Source organism: Conger conger, chromosome 9 (genome assembly GCF_963514075.1).
Source record: "Conger conger chromosome 9, fConCon1.1, whole genome shotgun sequence".
Lineage (NCBI taxonomy): Eukaryota > Metazoa > Chordata > Actinopteri > Anguilliformes > Congridae > Conger > Conger conger.
Window position 1 is genome coordinate 6,598,977 of NC_083768.1, and position 25,087 is coordinate 6,624,063.

General features: G+C 44.2%; 3 protein-coding genes across 3 annotated transcripts; all 3 read right to left on the reverse strand.

Moving 5' to 3' along the window:
• Positions 1-1,893: 1,893 nt before the first annotated feature.
• On the reverse strand, positions 1,894-6,101 carry LOC133136203 (putative ferric-chelate reductase 1). The gene is made up of 7 exons (XM_061253493.1): positions 6,037-6,101; positions 4,729-4,836; positions 4,356-4,568; positions 3,481-3,576; positions 2,912-3,045; positions 2,261-2,467; positions 1,894-2,082 (listed from the first exon to the last, which is right to left on the reverse strand). The coding sequence occupies exons 2-5, from the start codon at positions 4,831-4,833 to the stop codon at positions 3,028-3,030; spliced, it is 432 nt and encodes a 143-aa protein (XP_061109477.1). The 5' UTR covers positions 4,834-4,836; positions 6,037-6,101; the 3' UTR covers positions 1,894-2,082; positions 2,261-2,467; positions 2,912-3,027.
• Positions 6,102-7,863: 1,762 nt separating this feature from the next.
• On the reverse strand, positions 7,864-14,658 carry LOC133137277 (uncharacterized). Its single transcript, XM_061255454.1, has 11 exons — positions 14,559-14,658; positions 12,644-12,751; positions 12,262-12,483; positions 11,616-11,711; positions 11,067-11,199; positions 10,837-10,931; positions 10,459-10,665; positions 10,155-10,253; positions 9,457-9,601; positions 8,936-9,052; positions 7,864-8,221 (listed from the first exon to the last, which is right to left on the reverse strand). Exons 2-11 carry the CDS (start codon positions 12,746-12,748, stop codon positions 8,178-8,180), a joined length of 1,263 nt encoding a protein of 420 aa, XP_061111438.1. The 5' UTR covers positions 12,749-12,751; positions 14,559-14,658; the 3' UTR covers positions 7,864-8,177.
• A 1,178-nt stretch (positions 14,659-15,836) lies between these two features.
• On the reverse strand, positions 15,837-23,705 carry LOC133137779 (uncharacterized). Its single transcript, XM_061256116.1, has 11 exons — positions 23,606-23,705; positions 22,168-22,275; positions 21,738-22,007; positions 21,072-21,167; positions 20,511-20,643; positions 20,281-20,375; positions 19,902-20,108; positions 19,611-19,709; positions 17,367-17,511; positions 16,846-16,962; positions 15,837-16,210 (listed from the first exon to the last, which is right to left on the reverse strand). Exons 2-11 carry the CDS (start codon positions 22,270-22,272, stop codon positions 16,167-16,169), a joined length of 1,311 nt encoding a protein of 436 aa, XP_061112100.1. The 5' UTR covers positions 22,273-22,275; positions 23,606-23,705; the 3' UTR covers positions 15,837-16,166.
• Between the last annotated feature and the right edge of the window lie 1,382 nt (positions 23,706-25,087).

Here is a 25,087-nt window from a genome sequence, read left to right on the forward strand (position 1 = left end):
TGAAACCAGAATGTAAGGACTATATACACAGGCAGAGGGTGAGTCAACATGTCAGTGATCCTTTTTCAATGATAATAAGGGATTCACAATGGTCTTGTAACAATGTTTTACACAAAAAACTCATGTCCCTTTAAGTGTGTACTGGCGTATGTGATGCATAACCAAACATTCTTTTTTATTATTTTATGTTTGAGACTATGTAATGGGGATAATTCTCCATATCATACTCAATCTTACCCATGGTGCAGTCTTTTGTTCCAACCAATCATTCACACACCTGATTATACTAATCAGTTTACCAACTACATGCACATGTCCAAAAAATGTCACACACCAATAACTCCCCAAGTCTTCTATATTCAGAAAATGTGAACATGTTGTATTGCAAGTATTGTATTCCTCTCTGAGGAAGATGTTTCTGGCCCTGCTGCATCCTACAAACAGTATTATAACACAGCAAAGCCCAGAGTGTCATTTTCAAGCTTTTTTTAACACTAGCTTGAAAATGACGTACTCAAAATAAAATGGTTACTATTCTTGAGCCTTTATGTCTAATCCTGGCCTCTTCTGAAAGGTAGCTAACCCTTTGGGGTTTGTTTTCCAAGAGTCAAAATTACTCTAAATATTACTGAAACAAAGCTGGAAAAGCTGAAGTGGAAGATTTGTTTCTCACTGAAAATATTATGCATTTGGTTCACTGGACACTTGCTGTGAAAAGGACGTTCGTGTAGTCTGTGGATTTCCAAGATGCAGAGAAGGTGAGGCCCTCCCCACTCTTGTTTTGTCATGCACACGTTACGAAATAAGGAAGTGTTCGCTAAAGCAATGGCATCTCAAAATAGGTTATAGAGAGAGAATCACACATTTTAAGCTTTCAAACGGTATATCTTGCTACCATAGTGACTGAAAATTGCACCGTGAAAAAAGTAATGCAAAAAAATCCACACAGGCTCAGCCCTGGTGAGACTTTAGCATTAGCTTATGTTGCCGGTAGCTACAGTGGTGTGCCAAAATTGAGCCTTTTACAATGAATATTGAAGAGAAGAGAAGCGAACCTAACTTCTAAATGGTACAAAGTTAAACAGGACACATTTCCTGAAAGCAAGATTACTTTTTATTTTATTTTTTTACAGTTTCAGAATAATATAAAAGGAAAAATTGTGGGAACCCTGTCAGTCAGTACTTTCTAACTCGGGTTAATGTAACAGTTTGCAAACGCTTCCTGTAGCCAGCTAAGTCTTTCAATTCTCGCTTTTGGAATTTTTCCTCATTCTTTCTGGCAGAACACCTCAGAAATATTCTTCGACCTCCTTGTATGTACAGCATATTTGAGATCTCAAGTCTGGGGCCTGGTGGCCATTCCAAAACCTTCATCCGTCTATCCTGGAGGCACTTCATGGTTGATTTTGAGGTATTCTTTGGATCACTGTCTTGCTGCAATACCCTAACTGGGCAATGTTCTGCAGGGAAACCTTGGGTCTGGGCATTCATGTGGACGTCAATTTGACACAGATCACCGACCTAAACATTGTTGCGGACCTGGTTCACCCCTTCGTCAAAACGGTATTCCCCAATGGTAGTGGCCTTTTTCAGCATATTGCTCCCTGCTACACTGCACAAATTGTTCAAGAGTGGCTTGAGGAGTTCAAGGTGTTGCCCTGGCCTCGGCTTGCTAGCAACTGATCTCATGATCGTATGTATTGCACTGCTGCCACACAATTGGCTGATTATATAATCACATGAATAAGTAGGTGTAATAAAGTAAAAATGTTCCTAATAATGTGCTCGGTGAGTGTGTGTGTATATATATATATATATATATATGTGTGTGTGTGTGTGTGTGTGAGACTAATCAGCCAATAATGTAGCAGTGCATAAAAGTATGCAGACATGGCCAAGAGTTTCAGTTCTTCAGGCCAAAGGCCAAAGGCAGCAGGAGACCAATAAGTCCAATAAATGGTCAGGCTCTGTGTTGATACTCACCCTGTTGGTCCTGGTCAGTGCTCCATTGTCGAAGGAGATAGTGAAGAACATGAGGTTATTATTGAACTGTGCGCAGACAAAGGACTCATCTCCTCCTCCCTGTAGAGGTATAGAGGGCTTTTCAGACATTTCACAGACTCAAGCGCCTTACCATGTGTGTGTGTTTGCGTGGCAGAGAGAGTGAGAGTTTGGGGTGCTAACTTGCTGGTTATTTGGGAGTGATTCAGTGTGAGGACTGTGTCTGTTTATCAGTGTATAATGAGTCCATTGTGCGTACCTGAATCATGTCGGGGGACAGAATGAGGACAACGTAGCCGCTGGTGTTTCCGCGCAGCTCGAAGGCGATATTGATGCCGGAGGGTCTGTTGGTGGTGGCAGTGGTGGCGGAGACAAACAGGCAGTCACCATTTCCACTAGGATCACAGTCCGCTGGAACCTCCTCGCAAAGCTTCGTCCGGCCACATGTGTCACGAGTTATGGTGTCCTGTCAGTGAGATTTATCTTGGTAAACTACATCACTGTCAGGCTGACTTTTTTTTAATTTTTATTTTTTAACAGAGAAAATCAAGCATCATAAATCTGCATGATGACCATCCAGAGACGCATCTTTTCCTGGCTGGCAAACGGGACCAGCAGAAAGGAGCACAGGGGGAAGCTTACAGTGAGATCTCCCACAGGGATATTGGTCAGGTCCACACTGCTGTTTATCATAAGGGTAATTTCAGGATTAAAAACAGATATCCCCTTCAGAGTCCTGAAGCAATACAACATAGAACACAAGCAACTGGGGATCTGTGGGTGTGATGTTTTACTCTGACTTGGTCTGTGTTTGGCTTAAAGGAGAGTTATTTCATTTGTCTTGTAAGGAGAGTGGGTCAGTGGTTTGCTTGGTCAGTAGAGTGGGTCAGATATGAGGCTAGTTTCTCACCATTTCTGAACATCCCATTGCCAGCGAAGACGTAGAAGTTTGCTGGTCTGCCTGTGCAATTCGCCAGAAGAGTAAAGGTGCATTGAATCACATTTCCATTGAGTGAGGCCAGGACATTATTGACTCCCATCAAACTGAAACACACAGAAAAGTTCCCGGACATCAACAATACGCAGACCAATACGCAGACACAAATGAGCTATAGGCTCGTTCCAATCGCTTATTTTTCTAATCTTTTTTCTTTTTCTTGCTATTTTCTGACTCCTAGCCCCACCCATCGCGAGAAATGAAAAGGAAATGAAGACGGGGAAAGTGGCAGGTGGGGAGGTGGATGCACTGATGTTTGTTTTTGCCCAAAGGAAAGATTGGGAGTTCTTAACTTCATTAAGAACATGATTGGAATGTCCTTAAAGATGGTGAATCTTGATCGATATCCGGGTGAGGAGCAAGTAAAATAAAAGGGGACGATGAGTGATCGGGAGTGAGCCGCGTGTGTCTCACTTTCAGACATCACACATGCCGTGTGGTGAGACTGACCATGTTGGTCAGTTGGCTCTGCTCATACTCACATCCACCACAGTCAGTGATCCGTTGTTGTAGGTCACGGTGAAGAAGCGGCTCGTGTTCTGGTACTGTGCGCAGACGACGCCGCTATCGCCCGTTCCCTGCAGACAGATTTGACATATTTACATCTAGGGGGCGACATTGGCTCGGGCGGTAAGAGGCAGTCGTGTGGCTCGTCGGAGGGTTGCTGGTTCGATCCTGCCCTGGGTGTGTCGAAGTGTCCCTGAGCAAGACACCTAACCCCCAAATGCTCCTCACGAGCTGGTTGGTGCCTTGCATGGCAGCCAATCGCCGTTGGTGTGTGTGTGTGTGTGTGTGTGTATGAATGAATGAATGAATGAATGAATGAATGAATTAATGAATGCGAAGGATCAATTGTATAGCGCTTTGGATAAAGGTGCTAAATAAATGCCACCCATTTACCATTTACATATGGTGGACATGAGTCCACAACTTGTGTTTGCGTGTGTCTGTCTGTTCATGCATGTCTCTTGTGTCTGTTTGTTTGTTTAAAAAAATAATAAAAAATGGCCCTTGTCCTTATCTTTGTTGTACAGGTAGCAGTTGAAATTGTACTTACCTCTAGGGTCTTTCAGCGAACTTATCCCTGGTTATGGGTATGCACTTTGTTGTACGTCGCTCTGGATAAGAGCGTCTGCCAAATGCCAATAATGTAATGTAATGTGTTTGTGTTTATGTATGTTATGTTTGAGTGGATGTATTTTTATATGTGTATGTACCCGTGTGTGTGTGTGTGTGTATGTGTGTGTGTGTCAGTCAGAGAAAGAGAATGATTCGGCGTTTGGGCAGGCCTACTTTTTATTTGGAGTGATTTGAGTGTGAGGACTATCGGGGTACAATGTGAGCTTGTAGTGCATACCAGATTATTATCTGAGGACAGAAGAAGGACAATGTAGTTTTCAGAGTCTCCGCGCAGCTCAAAGTCGATATCGGTGTTGAAGCTCCATGCGACCCTGGAGCTGGGAGCAGAGGCAGAGACGAACAGGCAGGTACTGTTGCCGCTGGGGTCACAGTTCGCTGGAGCCTCCAAGCAAGTCTTCGTCTGGCCACAGCCGTCACGACTGATGGTGGTCTGTCAGTGACAATTCATCTCTGTAAACCTCATCACCATCATGCTGACTTATCTTTTACGGAGAAATTCAAACAAGATTAAAAAAGGCGATCCGGAGACATATATTCTCCTTCTCCTGTCAAGAGAGGGCCAACAGAAATGAGGATTGAGCCAGACTTACGGTAAGAGCTCCCACTGGGTGGGTGGAGTTGATCATGAGGCCTTTGGCTGCCGGCACCCAACATCCTATCACCAAGGCAACGGCATAAACCAGTTTGCTGTCCATTTCCTGCAACAGAAGAGAAGAATCTGTGAGCAGTGCAATCATGGCGGTGGGCGGAGTGAGAGTGCGACAATTTGGAGATGAACGGCTCCTACAAGGTGAGCCAATCTCCCGGACAGGTACTGAGATAATTTCCTGTGTGGATCACTACTGTTGAGCTCACTTCTCATTTTGAATTCAGTCACACATCCGGCTGTGTTAAAGTATGTGTAAAATAAGGGGCGTATACGTTTTACAGTCTCATTATTGAGTGCACATGGAGGGGTTTGAGCTGCTTCCTTGCTTGTGACCTGAAAAACCCTCATGTCCTGAGTTGCATGTCAGACAGTGTTGCATATGGAAAATAGTGCTTCCTTTGTGTGAGGATCCTGGCCAAGTCTACTCTTCAGGAGGTAGACTGAAGGACCGGTTGGTTATGATCAGGCAGCAGAGGAATACCAGGTAGATTAGGTCACCCTTGAGACTGTGTTGATTTATAAAAATAACCTTGCTTCAGTTGGTTTACAGTGGTGTATGCACTGGTGATGTGTACATCTCGAATTGATTATTATTCCATTTTATGAATGCAACTAGTAACAGGATACCTTTCAACATTTCTTGCACTCCACACCTGGACTATCAATTCAGTGTTATTCCTAAAGCATGAATACAGTCTTCTTGAGGGATCCAAACTCAGCGGTCAAACGTAGTGTACCTTGACACTTTATTTGCTTCAAGTCTTTTTGTCTATCTGGTCTATGGAATGTCAAAGGAAAAATCTTGTTTAAAATTAAAAAATTTTTTTTTTAATAAATCTTGTTTAAAGGTTTCACAGAAGAACATGATTTATACCCCCCTTCCATTCATTTGATTGGAGTTCTGTTAACCATTTATCTGCCGTCGGTATATTACCCCCTTTATAGCCAGATTTCTTCCCATCGCCACCATTTGAGGGCTTTTCTCCCCACTCGGGTGTTATTTTTTGTACCTCACGTGCTTGAACTGCTAGGCTGGGTGTCTTCCCTTTTTTATACCCTCTTACTCTGTAAAGTGTCCTTATGACACGGTTCTGTGAAAAACGCTTTACAAATAAAATTCAATTGATTTGCCCCAGACTTACATTTTCATGTGCTCACAGGTAATTGGAACACAAGGGTTAACGGACAAAGCCACCCTATATAGTTACTACTGGATGAAATCACCCTGTAAAGAAAGCACTTTGCCTACCTGTGTGGATTGTTCTTGCTTGTGAGATGGTTGTAAATGCACAAAATGGTGTTTTCAGTGCTGATAAAGGTCAGTCCAAGGGGGTGACACCAAACTGGAATAACTGGCCCTTAATTCAATTCTGTCTCGTCATCAACAGGGTGTGGCATAACCAGCATTGGGCCTCATCACGCAGCTCAGGAATACCAGATAGATTAGCTCACCCTTGTGTTGCTAACTGATAGCAGGGACTTGATTGGTTGGAATCCAGAAACGTATTGGAATAATAACAATGCAACAATTCTTAATAAACCAGGGGGTCTTGTTTGTAAAAATGTTCTTTGATTAAATATATCTTTGGGTCATTTCCACATCTTTAGGATGTGGATTCCATTTCAATGTTTGGGTGGGGGCGGCAGGTGGTGGTGGTGGTATAGCACCCCAACTAACAGAACCACCAACATGATCATTTTTGGCAACCATTTGATGTTTTCCCCAAAGTTTGGGGGGGGTGTTACTTTCCCCAAATTGTGCTTTCCCTTGATTTCTAAAAATAACTGACCAAAGAAAGTTGCTCAAGTTGATTAACAGTGGCGTATGCACTGGTGACGTATAAATCTGGAATGGAATTCAAAAGTGAACGTGCTTGACGATTAGCCCCTCGTGAATCCTACCAATAACAGCCATTTCCCTCTAAATAAGGGAAAAATCTTTGCACCGTCTTCATGTTTATTCTAATTTAAGGGCTGTCCACAGCACGGTAATGGCACAACATACATAGCTATGCCAAAATCGGTATTTGGTGGGCCAATGGCAATTGCAAATGCATTTAGAATGATTTTTAAATGGCAAGGTTAAAAAAATCAGTTATTGGAGAGCTGACCAATTCACTCATTCAATCAATCGATCCGTATTGTTTTTGGCTTTGTCATGAAGCAGCTTTACAGAGAACCGGCCCCCAAGAGTACGCCAAGGGCAACAGTGGCAAAGAAAAACTCCATCAATGTTAGGCACATCGTCAGATGATTTGCATCTCAGGGACTTGGGTCCCACTACCATTATCTCAGTCTCATCAGGGTTTAGCAAAAAAAAAGTTGTGGGTCATCCATTCCTTTATGTCTTTAAGACAAGCCTCCATAGTTCACAGATGGACAACCTCATGTTTGACTGACAGATACAACTGGGTGTCGTCTGTGTAGCAGTGGAAGTTAATGCCATGTTTGCGAATAACTTGTCCCAGGGGAAGCAGATGTAGAGAGAAGGGCAAGGGCCCAAGCACAAATCCTTGTGGAACGCTATATCTAACCCTGGATTGATATCAGTCTGGTAGGTATGATCTAAACCAAGAGGGAGCCTGTCCACGGAGGCCTCTCTGCTGCCTTCGACACTGTGGATCACTCCATCCTCCTGTCCGCCCTGTCAGCAACGGGCATCTGTGGCACAGCCCTGAACTGGATTGAGTCCTACCTCTCTGGTCGCTCCTTCCAGGTTGCCTGGGCTGGTACGGTATCGACACCTCGGCTCCTTGCCACAGGAGTTCCCCAGGGCTCAGTCCTTGGCCCACTTCTTTTTTCTCTTTACACTCGTTGCCTTGGCCCTGTGATCACTGCACATGGGCTATCCTACCACTGCTATGCAGACGACACTAAACCCTTCATCTCGTTCCCACCATCTCATACACAGGTTTCAGCCTGTATCTCTGCTTGCCTGAGTGACATCCAGTGCTGGATGGACAACCACCATCGAAAGCTCAACCCAGGTAATTTTAATACCTCTCCCCATCTGCATCTCTCCATTTCCCTCCAACTGAAAACATTTTTGAATGCCAAGAATGACAACAGGCTTGAATTAAGTCATACAAAAATACATAGTTTATTATAATGATATAAGGGTGATGATACATGTTTAATAAGAGCAGTATGCCAGCCTATTATGCAGCATTCTGGTCTGCACACAGAACCATGACAGCTTGCCACACTTCCACCGGTCGGCTTCATTTGTAACAAACACGCACACAAACACATCGGCCTACTTTACACTTTCCAAACACACTCAAAAATAGGTAAATGAAAAGGTATATATAACATCAGAACTTGGGGTCCCATTTGGCACAGTGCTGATTGACTGAGATGGTGGGGGGGGGGGGTGCATCATTCAGCTCCTCAAACCAGACGAGAGATCAAGGCACTGAGCAGGACCAACAAAACTGAGAAGAGAGGAAAAAGTAAATATGAATAAACCATAAACCAGAAAAAAACAGTAGGGTGGGGGGATGGGGTTACTATTCACTGACCCATATCCAGCAGGATTCAGATCATGACCTAACATTCAGTGTAACAGGTGCTGCTGGCAAGGGCAAGTGCTCTTGAAAGTGATCAAAGGGAGGACTTTTTTTGCCCGTGTCCAAAACTGCTTATTTGCCTGCTATACATATACGTAAATTGAGTATTTGGTACACTGGATGAGAAATTTGTTAAGTTGGTGTAAAGTTTCTCTAAATGTTGTGTACTTAAAATCCCTGAAGGATATGCGAGTGTGGGCATGCCCAGAAGTACTGTTTCCTCAAAATCTTCTTCCACCTCTTCTTCCTCTGCCAATCTGTGGGTCCTCCTATAATTTATGGTTTATTTCCAGAAAAGTGTTCTCCCAAATAGACTCAGCGAATCCCCAGAAATGTGGTTATTTTAAATTGTGGGATTTTAAGTACAGTACATCAAGAGAAATTTGTACAACTGCAACAACTTTCTCATCCAGGACACTCACAGTCTGCATTCCGGAGCACATAGTGTAAGAATATGACAAGGCAGTACGTTAGGTAGACAATACATATTTTGAGGACTCAGTAGTTTGCAGCAGGAAATTGCTTGTATCCTGAGAGTGTGGTCACATATCAGGCTGTGGTTAAGGAGCAGTTCCTTACCCAGAGATGTGGGGTGCAGGCCAGCTCCGCCATTGCCCCCTGGCAGGTTGCTGGTGGTGTTGGTGAGGTCCAGACTGCCGTTGCTCGAAAGCCTAATTACAGGATCCCCAAGGCTTACTGCAGTAAAAACATAAGTAACCCCTTCAGATTCCAGAGGAAATACAACAGGGAACAAGCACAACTGGGAATCTGGGACATTCGCAGTTTTATGTCCATCTATGCTGTGTTTGAGCGTGTATTTGCTCAGTGTAAGGAGAATGGGTCAGTGGTTTGGTCGGTCCGGACTGTGGGGCAGTGTTTTGTTGGTCAGTAAAGTGGGTGAGTATTCGGTTGGTCTGGAGAGTGATTCAGTGGTTTGGTTGGTCAGGAGAATAGGTGAGTGTTCAGTTGGGTCAAGAGAGAAGGTCAGTTTTTGGCTGGTAAGGAGAGCGGGTCAGTGGTTTATTGGTAGGGAGAGTGTGTCAGTGTTTGGCTATTGTGCTGGTCAGGAGAGTCGGTCAGTTATGTGGATCGGTGCTTACCACCATCGTATTCCCCTGTGCCAGCAAAGACGTAGAAGGAGGAGTCAGGGGATCGTCTGGCTGTGGCATTCAGCCCCAGTGCAGTGAAGGTGCATCGGATGACAGTTCCATTGCGTGAAGCCAGGGCATTACTGACAGCTCCCATCTGAAATGCACAGAAAATGCCCAGGACATCGACGATATGCAGGCACAAAGACAATGTCTCACTTAGAAACCACATGCACTCAGTGAGCACTTTATTAGGTAGACCTGTTCAACAGCTCGTTAATGCAAATATCTCATCAGCCAACAATGTAGTAGTGCATAAAAGTATGCAGACATGGCCAGGAGTTTCAGTTCTTCAGGCCAAAGGAAACTGCTAATCTCTTGGGATTTTCACACACAACAGTCTCCAGTTTACAGAAAATGGTACGAAAAAACAAAACTTCCATTTCAGTGCATGTTCTGGGCAGAATTACCTTGTTAATTTGAGAAGTTGGAGGAGAATGGTTAATCTGACAGGAAGGCGGCAGTAAATGAAATAACCATCTGTTACAACAGTGGTATGCAGAAGAGCATCTCTGAACACACAACATATCAGAAGTGGACCTTGAAGTGGATGGACTTAGCAGCAGGAGACCAATAAGTCCAATAAATACCTAATGAAGTGGTCACTGATTCGATGTGCAGTGATGGTCAGGCTCTGTGTTAATACTCACCATGTGGGTCATGGTCAGTGATCCATTGTCGAAAGAGGCAGTGAAGAACCTGAGGGTATCATTGAACTGTGCGCAGACAAAGGACTGATCACCTCCTCCCTGTAGAGGTATAGATGGCTTTTCAGACATTTCACAGAACTCAAGCGCCTTACTGTGTGTGTGTGTGTGTGTGTATGTGTGTGTGTATATGTGTGTGTGTTTGCGCAGCAGAGAGAGTGAGAGTGGGGTGCTAACTTGCTGGTTATTTGGGAGTGATTGAGGACTGTGTCTGCTTATCGGTGTAGAATGAGTCTATTGTGCGTACCTGATTCATGTCGGGGGACAGAATGAGGACAACGTAGCCGCTGGTGTTTCCACGCAGCTCGAAGGCGATATTGATACCGGAGGGTCTGTTGGTGGTGGCAGTGGCGGCGGAGACAAACAGACAGTCACCATTTCCGCTGGGATCACAGTCCGCTGGAACCTCCTCGCAAAGCTTTGTCCGGCCACATGTGTCACGAGTTATGGCGGCCTGTCAGTGAGATTTGTCTCGGTAAACTACATCACTGTCAGGCTGACTTAAAAAAAAAAAATTTTTTACAAAGAAAATCAAGCATCATAACTGCATGATGACCATCCAGAGACACATCTTTTCCTGGCTGGCAGAGGGGACCAGCAGAAAGGAGCACAAAGTGAAGCTTACATTGAGAGCTCCCACAGGGATGTTCTGAGATGGCATATTGGTCAGGTCCACACTGCTGTTTCTCATAAGGGTAATTTCAGGATCCCCCAAGACTCCTGCATTAAAAACAGATATCCCCTTCAGAGTCCTGAAGCAATACAACATAGAACAAAAGCAACTGGGGATCTGTGGGTGTGATGTTTTTTTTGCTTGGTCAGTAGAGTGGGTCAGATATGAGGCTAGTTTCTCACCATTGCTGAACATCCCATTGCCAGCGAAGACGTAGAAGTTTGCTGGCCTGCCTGTGGAATTCGCCAGAAGAGTAAAGGTGCATTGAATCACATTTCCATTGAGTGAGGCCAGGACATTTTTGACTCCTTCAAACTGAAACACACAGAAAAGTGCCCGGAAATCAACAATACGCAGACACATATGAGCTATAGGCTCGTTCTAATCGCTTATTTTTCGAATCTTTTTTATTTTTCTTGCTATTTTCTGACTCCTAGCCCCACCCATCACGAGAAATGAATTAATGAAAAAGAAATGAAGACGGGGAAAGTGGCAGCACTGATGTTTGTTTTTGCCAAAAGGAAAGATTGGGAGTTCTTAACTTCATTAAGTACATGATTGGAATGTCCTTAAAGATGGTGAATCTTGATCGATATCCAGGTGAGGAGCAAGTAAAATAAAAGGGGACGATGAGTGATCGGGAGTGAGCCGCGTGTGTCTCACTTTCAGGCATCACACATGCCGTGTGGTGAGACTGACCATGTTGGTCAGTTGGCTCTGCTCATACTCACATCCACCACAGTCAGTGATCCGTTGTTGTACGCCACGGTGAAGAAACGGCTCGTGTTCTGGTACTGTGCGCAGACGACGCCGTCATCGCCCGTTCCCTGCAGAGAGATTTGACATATTTACATCTAGGGGGCGACATTGGCTCGGGCGGTAAGAGGCAGTTGTCTGGCTCGTCAGAGGGTTGCTGGTTCGATCCTGCCCTGGGTGTGTCGAAGTGTCCCTGAGCAAGACACCTAACCCCTAAATGCTCCTCACAAGCTGGTTGGTGCCTTGCATGGCAGCCAATCGCCGTTGGTGTGTGTGTGTATGAATGAATGAATGAATGGGTGAATGAGAAGCATCAATTGTACAGCGCTTTGGATAAATGTGCTAAATAAGTGCCACCATTTACATATGGTGGACATGAGTCCACAACTTGTGTGTTTGCGTGTGTCTGTCTGTTCATGCATGTCTCTTGTGTTTGTGTTTATGTATGTTATGTTTGAGTGGATGTATTTTTATATGTGTATGTACCTGTGTTTGTGTGTGTGTGTTTGTGTGTCAGTCAGAGAAAAAGAGAGTGATTGGGATTTTGGGCAGGCCTACTTTTTATTGGGAGTGATTGAGTGTGAGGACTATCGGGGTACAATGTGAGCTTGTAGTGCATACCAGATTATTATCGTAGGACAGAAGAAGGACAATGTAGTTTTCGGAGTCTCCGCGCAGCTCAAAGTCGATATCGGTGTTGAAGCGCCATCCGGCCCTCTCTTTCCTGGAGCTGGGAACCAAGGCAGAGACGAACAGGCAGGTACTGTTGCCGCTGGGGTCACAGTCCGCTGGGGTCTCCAAGCAAGTCTTCGTCTGGCCACAGCCGGCACGACTGATGGTGGTCTGTCAGTGACAATTCATCTCTGTAAACCTCATCACCATCATGCTGACTTATCTTTTACGGAGAAATTCAAACAACATTAAAAAAGGCGATCCGGAAACATATATTCTCCTTCTCCTGTCAAGAGAGGGCCAACAGAAAGGAGCATAGAGCCAGACTTACGTTAAGAGCTCCCACAATGTGGGTGGAGTTGATCTTGAGGCCTTTGGCTGCCAGCACCCAACATCCTATCACCAAGGCAATGGCATAAACCAGTTTGCTGTCCATTTCCTGCCACAGAAGAGAAGAATCTGTGAGCAGTGCAATCATAGGAAGGGTGGGCGGAGTGAGAGTGCGACGATTTGGAGATGAACGGCTCCTACAAGGTGAGCCAATCTCCCGGACAGGTACTGAGATAATTTCCTGTGTGGAGCACTACTGTTGAGCTCACTTCTCATTTTGAATTCAGTCACATATCCGGCTGTGTTAAAGTATGTGTAAAATAAGGGGCGTATACGTTTTACAGTCTCATTATTGAGTGCACATGGAGGGGTTCGAGCTGCTTCCTTGCTTGTGACCTGAAAAACCCTCATGTCCTGAGTTGCATGTCAGACAGTGTTGCATATGGAAAATAGTGCTTCCTTTGTGTGAGGATCCTGGCCAAGTCTATTCTTCAGGAGGTAGACTGAAGAACTGGTTGGTTATGATCAAGCAGCAGAGGAATACCAGGTAGATTAGGTCACCCTTGAGACTGAGAGATTTATAAAAATAACCTTGCTTCAGTTGGTTTACAGTGGTGTATGCACTGCTGATGTGTACATCTCAAATGGACTATTATCCCATCTTATGAATGCTACTAGTAACAGGTTACCTTTCAACATGTCTTGCACTCCATACCTTTTATGGACTTTCAATTCAGTGTTATTCCTAAAGCATGAATACAGTCTACTTGAGGGATCCACACACAGCGATCAAACATAGTGTACCTTGACACAAGCCATAGGTAATTAACTCATGGCTAACTTTGATACAAACATGCAAGTGGGATTTCACAAGTACGTAGTCACGGTTTTCTGCCTAAGCCGCTGTTTAAGAAACTGAGCGCAGTACATTTTTATACATGAGGCCTCAGTTTTTAACAAATATCGTTCTATTATTTGCACATAATGTCTGCATTATTATCTACTCCTTCCACGTCTTCTCAAAACGGAATCCTCTGCATGCACACACATGCTTTTCCAGCCTCACACTCATTTGGGGTCAAGCCACTGGCTCACAGTGAGACACAGTGACCCCAGCTGACTGAAGCCCTGCCATCCCTGGCCCAAGCTACAGTGAATTATCCATTGCTCAGCGGAGCTGCCAGCCACCGTTGGCACTAGCGTCTGGATCCAATACCAGATCTTGTGACATAGACATTCACTAGGACAGTGCCTTTGCCCCTGTTCAATTTGAGTCAAATTGACCTGTTTTTAACTTAATAAAAGAGGAATGACACTTAATAGATGTTTTTCATAACCAGTGACTAAACCAGAGTAATTTTAGCTGTTGTGTTTTAATTTATGTTTGCTCTTCATCATCTTTATTTGCTTCAAGTCTTTTTGCCTATATGGGCTATGGAATGTCAAAGATGAAAAATAATTTTAATTTTTAAAATCTTTAATCTTGTTTAATGGAAAGGTTTCACAGAAAAACATGATTTATACCCCCCATCCATTCATTAGATTGGAGTTCTGTAAACCATTCACCTGCCGTCGGTATATTACCCCCTCTATAGCCAGGTTCCTTCTGAGATTTCTTCCCATTGCCACCATTTGAGGGTTTTGCTCCCCACTCGGGTGTTATTTTTTGTACCTCATGTGCTTGATCTAGCAGTTCAGGCCGGGTGTCTTCCCTTTTTTACACACTCTTACTCTGTAAAGTGTCCTTATGACACGGTTCTGTGAAAAACGCTTTACAAATAAAATTCAATTGATTTGCCCCAGACTTACATTTTCATGTGCTCACAGGTAATTGGAACACAAGGGTTAATGGACAAAGCCACCCTATATAGTTACTACTGGATGAAATCACCCTGTAAAGAAAACACTTTGCCTACCTGTGTGGATTGTTCTTGCTTGTGAGATGGTTGTAAATGCACAAAATGGTGTTTTCAGTGCTGATGTTCGTCTTATAAAGGTCAGTCCAAGGTGATGACACCAAACTGGAATAACTAGCCCTTCATTCAATTCTGTCTAGTCATCAACAGGGTGTGGCATAACCAGCATTGGGCCTCACCACACAGCTCAGGAATACCAGATAGATTAGCTCACCCTTGTGTTGCTCATAACTCATAGCAGGGACTTGATTGGTTGGAATCCAGAAACGTATTGGAATAATAACAATGCAACAATTCTTAATAAACCAGGGGGTCTTGTTTGTAAAAATGTTCTTTGATTAAATATATCTTTGGGTCATATCCAAGGATGTGGATTCCATTTCAATGTTGGGGTGGGGGCGGCAAGTGGTGGTGGTGTAGCACCCAAACTAACAGAACCACCAACATGATCATTTTTGGCAACCATTTGATGTTTTCCCCAAAGTTTGGGGGGGGTGTTACTTTCCCCAAATTGTGCTTCCCCTTGATTTCTAAAATTAACTGACCAAAGAAAGTTGCTCAAGTTGGTTTACAGTGGCGTATGCACTGGTGACGTATAAATCTGGAATGGAATTCAAAAGTGAACGTGCTTGACGATTAGCCCTTCTCGTGAATGCAACCGATAACTGCCATTTCCCTCTAAATAAGGGAAAAATCTTTGCACCGTCTTAATGTTTATTCTAATTAAATTTAAGGGCTGTCCACAGCATGGTAATGGCACAACATACATAGCTATGCCAACATCGGTATTTTTTTTTTTGCCTTTGTCATGAAGCAACTTTACAGAGAACCGGCCCCCAAGAGTACGCCAAGGGCAACAGTGGCGCACTTGAAGTGATGGAAATTCCATCAATGTTAGGCACATCGTCAGATGATTTGCATCTCAGGGACTTGTGTCCCACTACCATTATCTCAGTCTCATCAGGGTTTAGCAAAAAAAAGTTGTGGGTCATCCATTCCTTTTTGTATTGAAGACAAGCCTCCATAGTTGACAGACTTCATGTTTGACTGACGGATACAACTGGGTGTTGTCTGCATAGCAGTGGAAGTTAATGCCATGTTTGCGAATAACTTGTCCCAGGGGATGGGCAAGGGCCCAAGCACAAATTCTTGTGGAATGCCATATCTAACCCTGGATTGATATCAGTCTGGTAGGTATGATCTAAACCAAGAGGGAGCCTGTCCACAGAGGCCTACAACTGAAAATGTTTGAATGCCAAGAATGACAACAGGCTTGAATTAAGTAATACAAAAATACATAGTTTATTATAATGATATAAGGGTGATGATACATGTTTAATAAGAGCAGTATGCCAGCCTATTATGCAGCATTCTGGTCTGCACACAGAACCATGACAGCTTGCCACACTTCCACCGGTCGGCTTCATTTGTAACGAACACGCACACAAACACATCGGCCTACTTTACACTTTACATACACACTCAAAAATAGGTAAATGAAAAGGTATATATAACATCAGAACTTGCGGTTCCATTTGGCACAGTGCTGATTGACTCATTCAAGTGGGTGGGTGGGTGGGTGGGGGGGGGTGTGCGTCATTCAGCTTCTCAAACCAGACGAGAGATCAAGGCACTGAGCAGGACCAACAAAACTGAGAAGAGAGGAAAAAGTAAATATGAATAAACCATAAACCAGAAAAAAAGAGTAGGGTGGGGGGCTGGGGTTGCTATTCACTGACCCATATCCAGCAGGATTCAGATCATGACCTAACATTAAGTGGCACACTAGTTTCAGTTCAGTGTAACAGGTGTGCTCAAAGTGATCAAAGGGAGGACTTTTTTTTCCCGTGTCCAAAACTGCTTATTTGCCTGCTATGCATTTATGTAAATTGAGTATTTAGTACACTGGATGAGAAATTTGTTGAGTTGGTGAAAAGTTTCTCTAAATGTTGTGTACTTAAAATCCCTGAAGGATATGCGAGTGTGGGCATGCCCAGAAGTACTGTTTCCTCAAAATCTTCTTCCACCTCTGCCAATCTGTGGGTCCTCCTTTAATTTATGGTTTATTTCCAGAAAAGTGTTCTCCCGAATAGACTCAGCGAAACCCCAGAAATGTGGTTATAGTGTGGGATTTTAAGTACACTACATAAAGAGAAAACTGTACAACTGCCACAACTTTCTCATCCAGGACACTCACAGTCTGCATTCCGGAGTTTGCAGCAGGAAATTGTGTGTATACTGAGAGTGTGGTCACATATCAGGCTGTGGTTAAGGAGCAGTTCCTTACCCAGAGATGTGGGGTGCAGCCCAGCTCCGCCATTGCCCCCTGGCAGGTTGCTGGTGCTGTTGGTGAGGTCCAGACTGCTGTTGCTCGCAAGACTAATTACAGGATCCCCAAGGCTTACTGCAGTAAAAACATAAGTAACCCCTTCAGATTCCAGAGGAAATACAACAGGGAGCAAGCGCAACTGGGAATCTGGGACATTCGCAGTTTTATGTCCATCTATGCTGTGTTTGAGCGTGTATTTGCTCAGTGTAAGGAGAATGGGTCAGTGGTTTGGTCGGTCCGGACTGTGGGGCAGTGTTTTGTTGGTCAGTAAAGTGGGTGAGTATTCGGTTGGTCCGGAGAGTGAGTCAGTGGTATGGTTGGTCAGGAGAATAGGTGAGTGTTCAGTTGGGTCAAGAGAGAAGGTCAGTTTTTGGCTGGTAAGGAGAGAGGGTCAGTGGTTTATTGGTAGGGAGAGTGTGTCAGTGTTTGGCTATTGTGCTGGTCAGGAGAGTCGGTCAGTTATGTGGATCAGTGCTTACCACCATCGTATTCCCCTGTGCCAGCAAAGACGTAGAAGGAGGAGTCAGGGGATCGTCTGGCTGTGGCATTCAGCCCCAGTGCAGTGAAGGTGCATCGGATGACAGTTCCATTGAGTGAAGCCAGGGCATTACTGACAGCTCCCGTCTGAAACACACAGAAAATGCCCGGGACATCAACGATGTGCAGGCACAAAGACCATGTCTCACTTAGAAACCACATGCACTCAGTGACCACTTCATTTGGTAGACCTGTTCAACAGCTTGTTAACAGGGTTCCAGACTAACTTTTCCACTGGTAGCACTGGTGCTACCACCTTTCTCAGTTGGCCGCACCAGCATATGATTTGGTCGCCCCTTTTTTCTTTGTACAGCATGGTATTAATCAATGACCTTGATGAATAGTTGCATACCCTAGTTTTGCATTGATGTAAAGATTGACAGTGACTCCAGACTTGTTATTTGCAAAATATTTTAATCTGAACATAACTGAACATAACTAAATATAACAAACATACAAGCAAAGCATAACGGCTTTGCTTAGCATAACACTGTTGTATCCTTCTTACGTCACTTACATAGTTACAGAACTGTCCGATCACGCCGAATCACTGATAGAAACAAGATGAATTCATGATTCAGAAAATGTATAACTTTTAAAGATTTAAATAAATCCTATGGTGGGACTTTTGCCATTTATGGACGGTACGACAGAAAATTCCGGTGCCGTCGAACTTAATCAAATGCTTTTATTTATATCGTCCGAATGACCAAGTGGCGTTAAAAAGCAAATTGTATGGCTTTGTGCTATTCGCGTATGCTAGCTACATCATGCTAACATCGTACAGGGACCAGTAAAGGCTTAGAACACACTAGCACTTAGTTATTGTAAGTTTGATCACCTCTACTGTGAAGTAAAAACGTGGACAAATTACGTTTTCTGTGAGAAATCTATTGGCGAACTCACGCGCACACACAGCGGTCTACATTCTAAAGCTCCACTTTGCCCTCCCTACTAACAGCATAACTTATTAGCTGCAGCATTCATACGTGAACTGAACACTGCCAAACATTGAATGTTTTGGACCCACAAGATTAATGAACAGTTTTTATCCCAAGGCCATCACCACACTGAACTCTGAATTTTGTGGTTTCCCAATGTCAATAAAGGAAATCTGAATCTAAATTCACCCGTTCGTACCGCAACCACGGGTACTGCGTTAGCCATTGTGTTTGAAAGCAATACTTTTTTTTCTTCAGTCGCTCCCTGCTTCCACCTGCACTCTTCTCCCTGCTGCCTGCACTCTCATCATCAGTCGTGTCTGATTCGGGACATATTGTTGGCTCTCCCTCTCCACCAGCCTCCTTCTCTCTCTCCTCACTTTGTTTTTTAAAATAATCTGTAATGGACCGCTTAATTTTTTTTGATTGTTTGTTTGTTTCGCGCCTTTTGTCTTCAGCGCCGCTACGTGCACGCGCACTAATGATGAAGGTACAGGCAGTAAGAGTGCAGGTAGGGAGAGAGCGACTGAGCCAGTGAAGAAGAAAAAGTACTATTTTCAACCACAATGGCTAACGCAGTACGCGTGTGATATTCGCTGCCGGAGCGGCACCAAAACACCGGTGATCATCATGCACTCGCACTAATGCGACCATGTGAAATTGTAGCTCGCACACTCTCAAAAAATGGTAGCATATTGGTCGCAGTCTAGAACCCTGCTTGTTAATGCAAATATCTAATCAGCCAATAATGTAGCAGTGCATAAAAGTATGCAGACATGGCCAAGAGTTTCAGTTGTTCAGACCAAACATCAGAATGGGGTTTGGAAATGTGATCAAAGTGACTTTGACCATGGAATGATTGGTAAGGCCTGTCTTGGTGGTTTGTGTATTTCAGAAATTGCTGATCTCTTGGGATTTTCACACACAACAGTCTCCAGAGTTTACAGAAAATGGTGAGGAAAAAAACCCAACTTCCAGTTAAGTGCATGTTCTGGGCAGAATTGCCTTGTTAATTAGAGAAGTTAGAGGAGAATGGTCAATCTGACAGGAAGGCGACAGTAACTGAAATAATCATGTGTTACAACAGTGGTATGCAGAAGAGCATCTCTGAACACACAACACATCAGAAGTGGACCTTGAAGTGGATGGGCTTAGCAGCAGGAGACCAATAAGTCCAATAAATACCTAATGAAGTGGTCACTGATTCGATGTGCAGTGATGGTCAGGCTCTGTGTTAATACTCACCCTGTTGGTCATGGTCAGTGCTCCATTGTCGAAGGAGGCAGTGAAGAACCTGAGGGTATTATTGAACTGTGCGCAGACAAAGGACTCATCACCTCCTCCCTGTAGAGGTATAGAGGGCTTTTCAGACATTTCACAGACTCAAGCGCCTTACTGTGTGTGTGTGTGTGTGTGTGTGTGTGTTTGTGCGGCAGAGAGAGTGAGAGTGGGGTGCTAACTTGCTGGTTATTTGGGAGTGATTGAGTGTGAGGACTGTGTCTGCTTATCGGTGTAGAATGAGTCTATTGTGCGTACCTGAATCATGTCGGGGGACAGAATGAGGACAACGTAGCCGCTGGTGTTTCCGCGCAGCTCGAAGGCGATATTGATACCGGAGGGTCTGTTGGTGGTGGCAGTGGCAGCGGAGACAAACAGGCAGTCACCATTTCCGCTGGGATCACAGTCCGCTGGAACCTCCTCGCAAAGCTTCGTCCGGCCACATGTGTCACGAGTTATGGCGGCCTGTCAGTGAGATTTGTCTCGGTAAACTACATCACTGTCAGGCTGACTTAAAAAAAAAAATAATAATTTTACAGAGAAAATCAAGCATCAACTGCATGATGACCATCCAGAGACACATCTTTTCCTGGCTGGCAGAGGGGACCAGCAGAAAGGAGCACAGAGTGAAGCTTACATTGAGAGCTCCCACAGGGATGTTCTGAGATGGCACATTGGTCAGGTCCACACTGCTGTTTCTCATAAGGGTAATTTCAGGATCCCCCAGGACTCCTGCATTAAAAACAGATATCCCCTTCAGAGTCCTGAAGCAATACAACAAATAACAAAAGCAACTGGGGATCTGTGGGTGTGATGTTTTTTTTGCTTGGTCAGTAGAGTGGGTCAGATATGAGGCTAGTTTCTCACCATTGCTGAACATCCCATTGCCAGCGAAGACGTAGAAGTTTGCTGGCCTGCCTGTGGAATTCGCCAGAAGAGTAAAGGTGCATTGAATCACATTTCTATTGAGTGAGGCCAGGACATTATTGACTCCTTCAAACTGAAACACACAGAAAAGTGCCCGGACATCAACAATACGCAGACAAATACGCAGACACAAATGAGCTATAGGCTCGTTCTAATCGCTTATTTTTCGAATCTTTTTTATTTTTCTTGCTATTTTCTGACTCCTAGCCCCACCCATCACGAGAAATGAATTAATGAAAAAGAAATGAAGACGGGGAAAGTGGCAGCACTGATTTTTGTTTTTGCCAAAAGGGAAGATTGGGAGTTCTTAACTTCATTAAGAACATGATTGGAATGTCCTTAAAGATGGTGAATCTTGATCGATATCCGGGTGAGGAGCAAGTAAAATAAAAGGGGACGATGAGTGATCGGGAGTGAGCCGCGTGTGTCTCCCTTTCAGACATCACACATGCCGTGTGGTGAGACTGACCATGTTGGTCAGTTGGCTCTGCTCATACTCACATCCACCACAGTCAGTGATCCGTTGTTGTAGGTCACGGTGAAGAAACGGCTCATGTTCTGGTACTGTGCGCAGACGACGCCGCTATCGCCCATTCCCTGCAGAGAGATTTGACATATTTACATATAGGGGGCGACATTGGCTCAGGCGGTAAGAGGCAGTCGTCTGGCTCGTCGGAGGGTTGCTGGTTCGATCCTGCCCTGGGTGTGTCGAAGTGTCCCTGAGCAAGACACCTAACCCCCAAATGCTCCTCACGAGCTGGTTGGTGCCTTGCATGGCAGCCAATCGCCGTTGGTGTGTGTGTGTGTGTGTGTGTATGAATGAATGAATGAATGGGTGAATGAGAAGTATCAATTGTACAGCGCTTTGGATAAAGGTGCTAAATAAATGCCAACCATTTACCATTTACATATGGTGGACATGAGTCCACAACTTGTGTGTTTGCGTGTGTCTGTCTGTTCATGCATGTCTCTTGTGTTTGTGTTTATGTATGTTGTGTTTGAGTGGATGTATTTTTATATGTGTATGTACCCGTGTGTTTGTGTGTGTGTGTTTGTGTGTCAGTCAGAGAAAGAGAGAGTGATTGGGAGTTTGGGCAGGCCTACTTTTTATTGGGAGTGATTGAGTGTAAGGACTATCGGGGTACAATGTGAGCTTGTAGTGCATACCAGATTATTATCGGAGGACAGAAGAAGGACAATGTAGTTTTCGGAGTCTCCGCGCAGCTCAAATTCGATATCGGTGTTGAAGCTCCATCCGGCCTTGTGCTCTTTCCTGAATTTGGGAATAAGGGAAGCGAAGCTCCATCCGTCATCATCCCTGGAGATGGGAACGGAGGGAGCGACGAACAGGCAGGTACTGTTGCTGCTGGGGTCACAGTTCACTGGAGTCTCCAAGCAAGTCTTTGTCTGGCCACAGCCGTCACGACTGATGGTGGTCTGTCAGTGACAATTAATCTCTGTAAACCTCATCACCATCATGCTGACTTATCTTTTACGGAGAAATTCAAACAACATTAAAAAAGGCGATCCGGAGACATATATTCTCCTTCTCCTGTCAAGAGAGGGCCAACAGAAAGGAGCATAGAGCCAGACTTACGGTAAGAGCTCCCACAGTGTGGGTGGAGTTGATCTTGAGGCCTTTGGCTGCCAGCACCCAACATCCTATCACCAAGGCAACGGCATAAACCAGTTTGCTGTCCATTTCCTGCCACAGAAGATAAGAATCTGTGAGCAGTGCAATCATAGGAAGGGTGGGCGGAGTGAGAGTGCGACGATTTGGAGATGAACGGCTCCTACAAGGTGAGCAACTAGTAACAGGTTACCTTTCAACATGTCTTTCACTCCATACCTTTTATGGACTTTCAATTCAGTGTTATTCCTAAAGCATGAATACAGTCTACTTGAGGGATCCACACACAGCGTTCAAACATAGTGTACCTTGACACAAGCCATAGGTAATTAACTCATGGCTAACTTTGATACAAACATGCAAGTGGGATTTCACAAGTACGTAGTCATGGTTTTCTGCCTAAGCCGCTGTTTAAGAAACAGCGCAGTACTTTTTTATACATGAGGCCTCAGTTTTTAACAAATATCGTTCTATTATTTGCACATAATGTCTGCATTATTATCTACTCCTTCCACGTCTTCTCAAAACTGAATCCTCTGCATGCACACACATGCTTTTCCAGCCTCACACTCATTTGGGGTCAAGCCACTGGCTAACAGTGAGACACAGTGACCCCAGCTGACTGAAGCCCTGCCATCCCTGGCCCAAGCTACAGTGAATTATCCATTGCTCAGCGGAGCTGCCAGCCACCGTTGGCACTAGCGTCTGGATCCAATACCAGATCTTGTGACATAGACATTCACTAGGACAGTGCCTTTGCCCCTGTTCAATTTGAGTCAAATTGACCTGTTTTTAACTTAATAAAAGAGGAATGACACTTAATAGATGTTTTTCATAACCAGTGACTAAACCAGAGTAATTTTAGCTGTTGTGTTTTAATTTATGTTTGCTCTTCATCATCTTTATTTGCTTCAAGTCTTTTTGCCTATATGAGCTATGGAATGTCAAAGATGAAAAATAATTTTAATTTTTTAAATCTTTAAATCTTGTTTAATGGAAAGGTTTCACAGAAAAACATGATTTATACCCCCCATCCATTCATTAGATTGGAGTTCTGTAAACCATTCACCTGCCGTCGGTATATTACCCCCTCTATAGCCAGGTTCCTTCTGAGATTTCTTCCCATTGCCACCATTTGAGGGTTTTGCTCCCCACTCGGGTGTTATTTTTTGTACCTCATGTGCTTGATCTAGCAGTTCAGGCCGGGTGTCTTCCCTTTTTTACACACTCTTACTCTGTAAAGTGTTCTGTGAAAAACGCTTTACAAATAAAATTCAATTGATTTGCCCCAGACTTACATTTTCATGTGCTCACAGGTAATTGGAACACAAGGGTTAACGGACAAAGCCACCCTATATAGTTACTACTGGATGAAATCACCCTTTAAAGAAAACACTTTGCCTACCTGTGTGGATTGTTCTTGCTTGTGAGATGGTTGTAAATGCACGAAATGGTGTTTTCAGTGCTGATGTTCGTCTTATAAAGGTCAGTCCAAGGGGGTGACACCAAACTGGAATAACTGGCCCTTAATTCAATTCTGTCTCGTCATCAACAGGGTGTGGCATAACCAGCATTGGGCCTCATCACGCAGCTCAGGAATACCAGATAGATTAGCTCTATCTCTTGTGTTGCTCATAACTCATAGCAGGGACTTGATTGGTTGGAATCCAGAAACGTATTGGAATAATAACAATGCAACAATTCTTAATAAACCAGGGGGTCTTGTTTGTAAAAATGTTCTTTGATTAAATATATCTTTGGGTCATTTCCAAGGATGTGGATTCCATTTCAATGTTGGGGTGGGGGCGGCAAGTGGTGGTGGTGTAGCACCCAAACTAACAGAACCACCAACATGATCATTTTTGGCAACCATTTGATGTTTTCCCCAAAGTTTGGGGGGGGTGTTACTTTCCCCAAATTGTGCTTCCCCTTGATTTCTAAAATTAACTGACCAAAGAAAGTTGCTCAAGTTGGTTTACAGTGGCGTATGCACTGGTGACGTATAAATCTGGAATGGAATTCAAAAGTGAACGTGCTTGACGATTAGGCCTTCTCGTGAATGCAACCGATAACTGCCATTTCCCTCTAAATAAGGGAAAAATCTTTGCACCGTCTTCATGTTTATTCTAATTTAATTTAAGGGCTGTCCACAGCATGGTAATGGCACAACATACATAGCTATGCCAAAATCGGTATTTTTTTTTGCCTTTGTCATGAAGCAGCTTTACAGAGAACCGGCCCCCAAGAGTACGCCAAGGGCAACAGTGGCAAAGACAAACTCCAGGGCTAACAGGAAGAAACCTTGAACAGAACCAGACTCAGTGGGGGAATCGTCTGCTGCTGGTTGACACCAGTGTGAGGTAATAAAAGCATGTACTAGATTTTTTGCATCATGTACTGATAAACAGCAACCCGAGAGATGTGGTTCAAAAGTAACACCAAGATCTTTGATGGGAGCACTTGAAGTGATGGAAATTCCATCAATGTTAGGCACATCGTCAGATGATTCGCATCTCAGGGACTTGGGTCCCACTACCATTATCTCAGTCTCATCAGGGTTTAGCAAAAAAAAAGTTGTGGGCCATCCATTCTTTTATGTCTTCAAGACAGGCCTCCATAGTTGACAGACCTCATGTTTGACTGACGGATACAACTGGGTGTTGTCTGCATAGCAGTGGAAGTTAATGCCATGCTTGCAAGTAACTTGTCCCAGGGGAAGCAGATGTAGAGAGAAGGGCAAGGGCCCAAGCACAAATCCTTGTGGAACGCCATATCTAACCCTGGATTGATATCAGTCTGGTTGGTATGATCTAAACCAAGAGGGAGCCTGTCCACAGGGGCCTACAACTGAAAATGTTTGAATGCCAAGAATGACAACAGGCTTGAA

What these genes read in the sequence shown, in the direction of transcription:
- LOC133136203 (XM_061253493.1), bottom strand. Translation starts at nt 4,833, where the DNA reads ATGGACAGCAAACTGGTTTATGCCGTTGCCTTGGTGATAGGATGTTGG. An exon ending in ACCCAGTGGGAGCTCTTACC is followed by an intron (nt 4,569 to 4,728) that starts GTAAGTCTGGCT and finishes TGTCACTGACAG; the next exon opens with ACCACCATCAGTCGTGACGG. An exon ending in TGTCCTCAGATAATAATCTG is followed by an intron (nt 3,577 to 4,355) that starts GTATGCACTACA and finishes ATCTGTCTGCAG; the next exon opens with GGAACGGGCGATAGCGGCGT.
- LOC133137277 (XM_061255454.1), bottom strand. Translation starts at nt 12,748, where the DNA reads ATGGACAGCAAACTGGTTTATGCCATTGCCTTGGTGATAGGATGTTGG. An exon ending in GATCACTGACTGTGGTGGAT is followed by an intron (nt 11,200 to 11,615) that starts GTGAGTATGAGC and finishes TGTGTGTTTCAG; the next exon opens with TTTGAAGGAGTCAAAAATGT. An exon ending in CACAGGGGAATACGATGGTG is followed by an intron (nt 9,053 to 9,456) that starts GTAAGCACCGAT and finishes TTTTTACTGCAG; the next exon opens with TAAGCCTTGGGGATCCTGTA.
- LOC133137779 (XM_061256116.1), bottom strand. Translation starts at nt 22,272, where the DNA reads ATGGACAGCAAACTGGTTTATGCCGTTGCCTTGGTGATAGGATGTTGG. An exon ending in CAATGGGATGTTCAGCAATG is followed by an intron (nt 20,376 to 20,510) that starts GTGAGAAACTAG and finishes TTTTTAATGCAG; the next exon opens with GAGTCCTGGGGGATCCTGAA. An exon ending in CACAGGGGAATACGATGGTG is followed by an intron (nt 16,963 to 17,366) that starts GTAAGCACTGAT and finishes TTTTTACTGCAG; the next exon opens with TAAGCCTTGGGGATCCTGTA.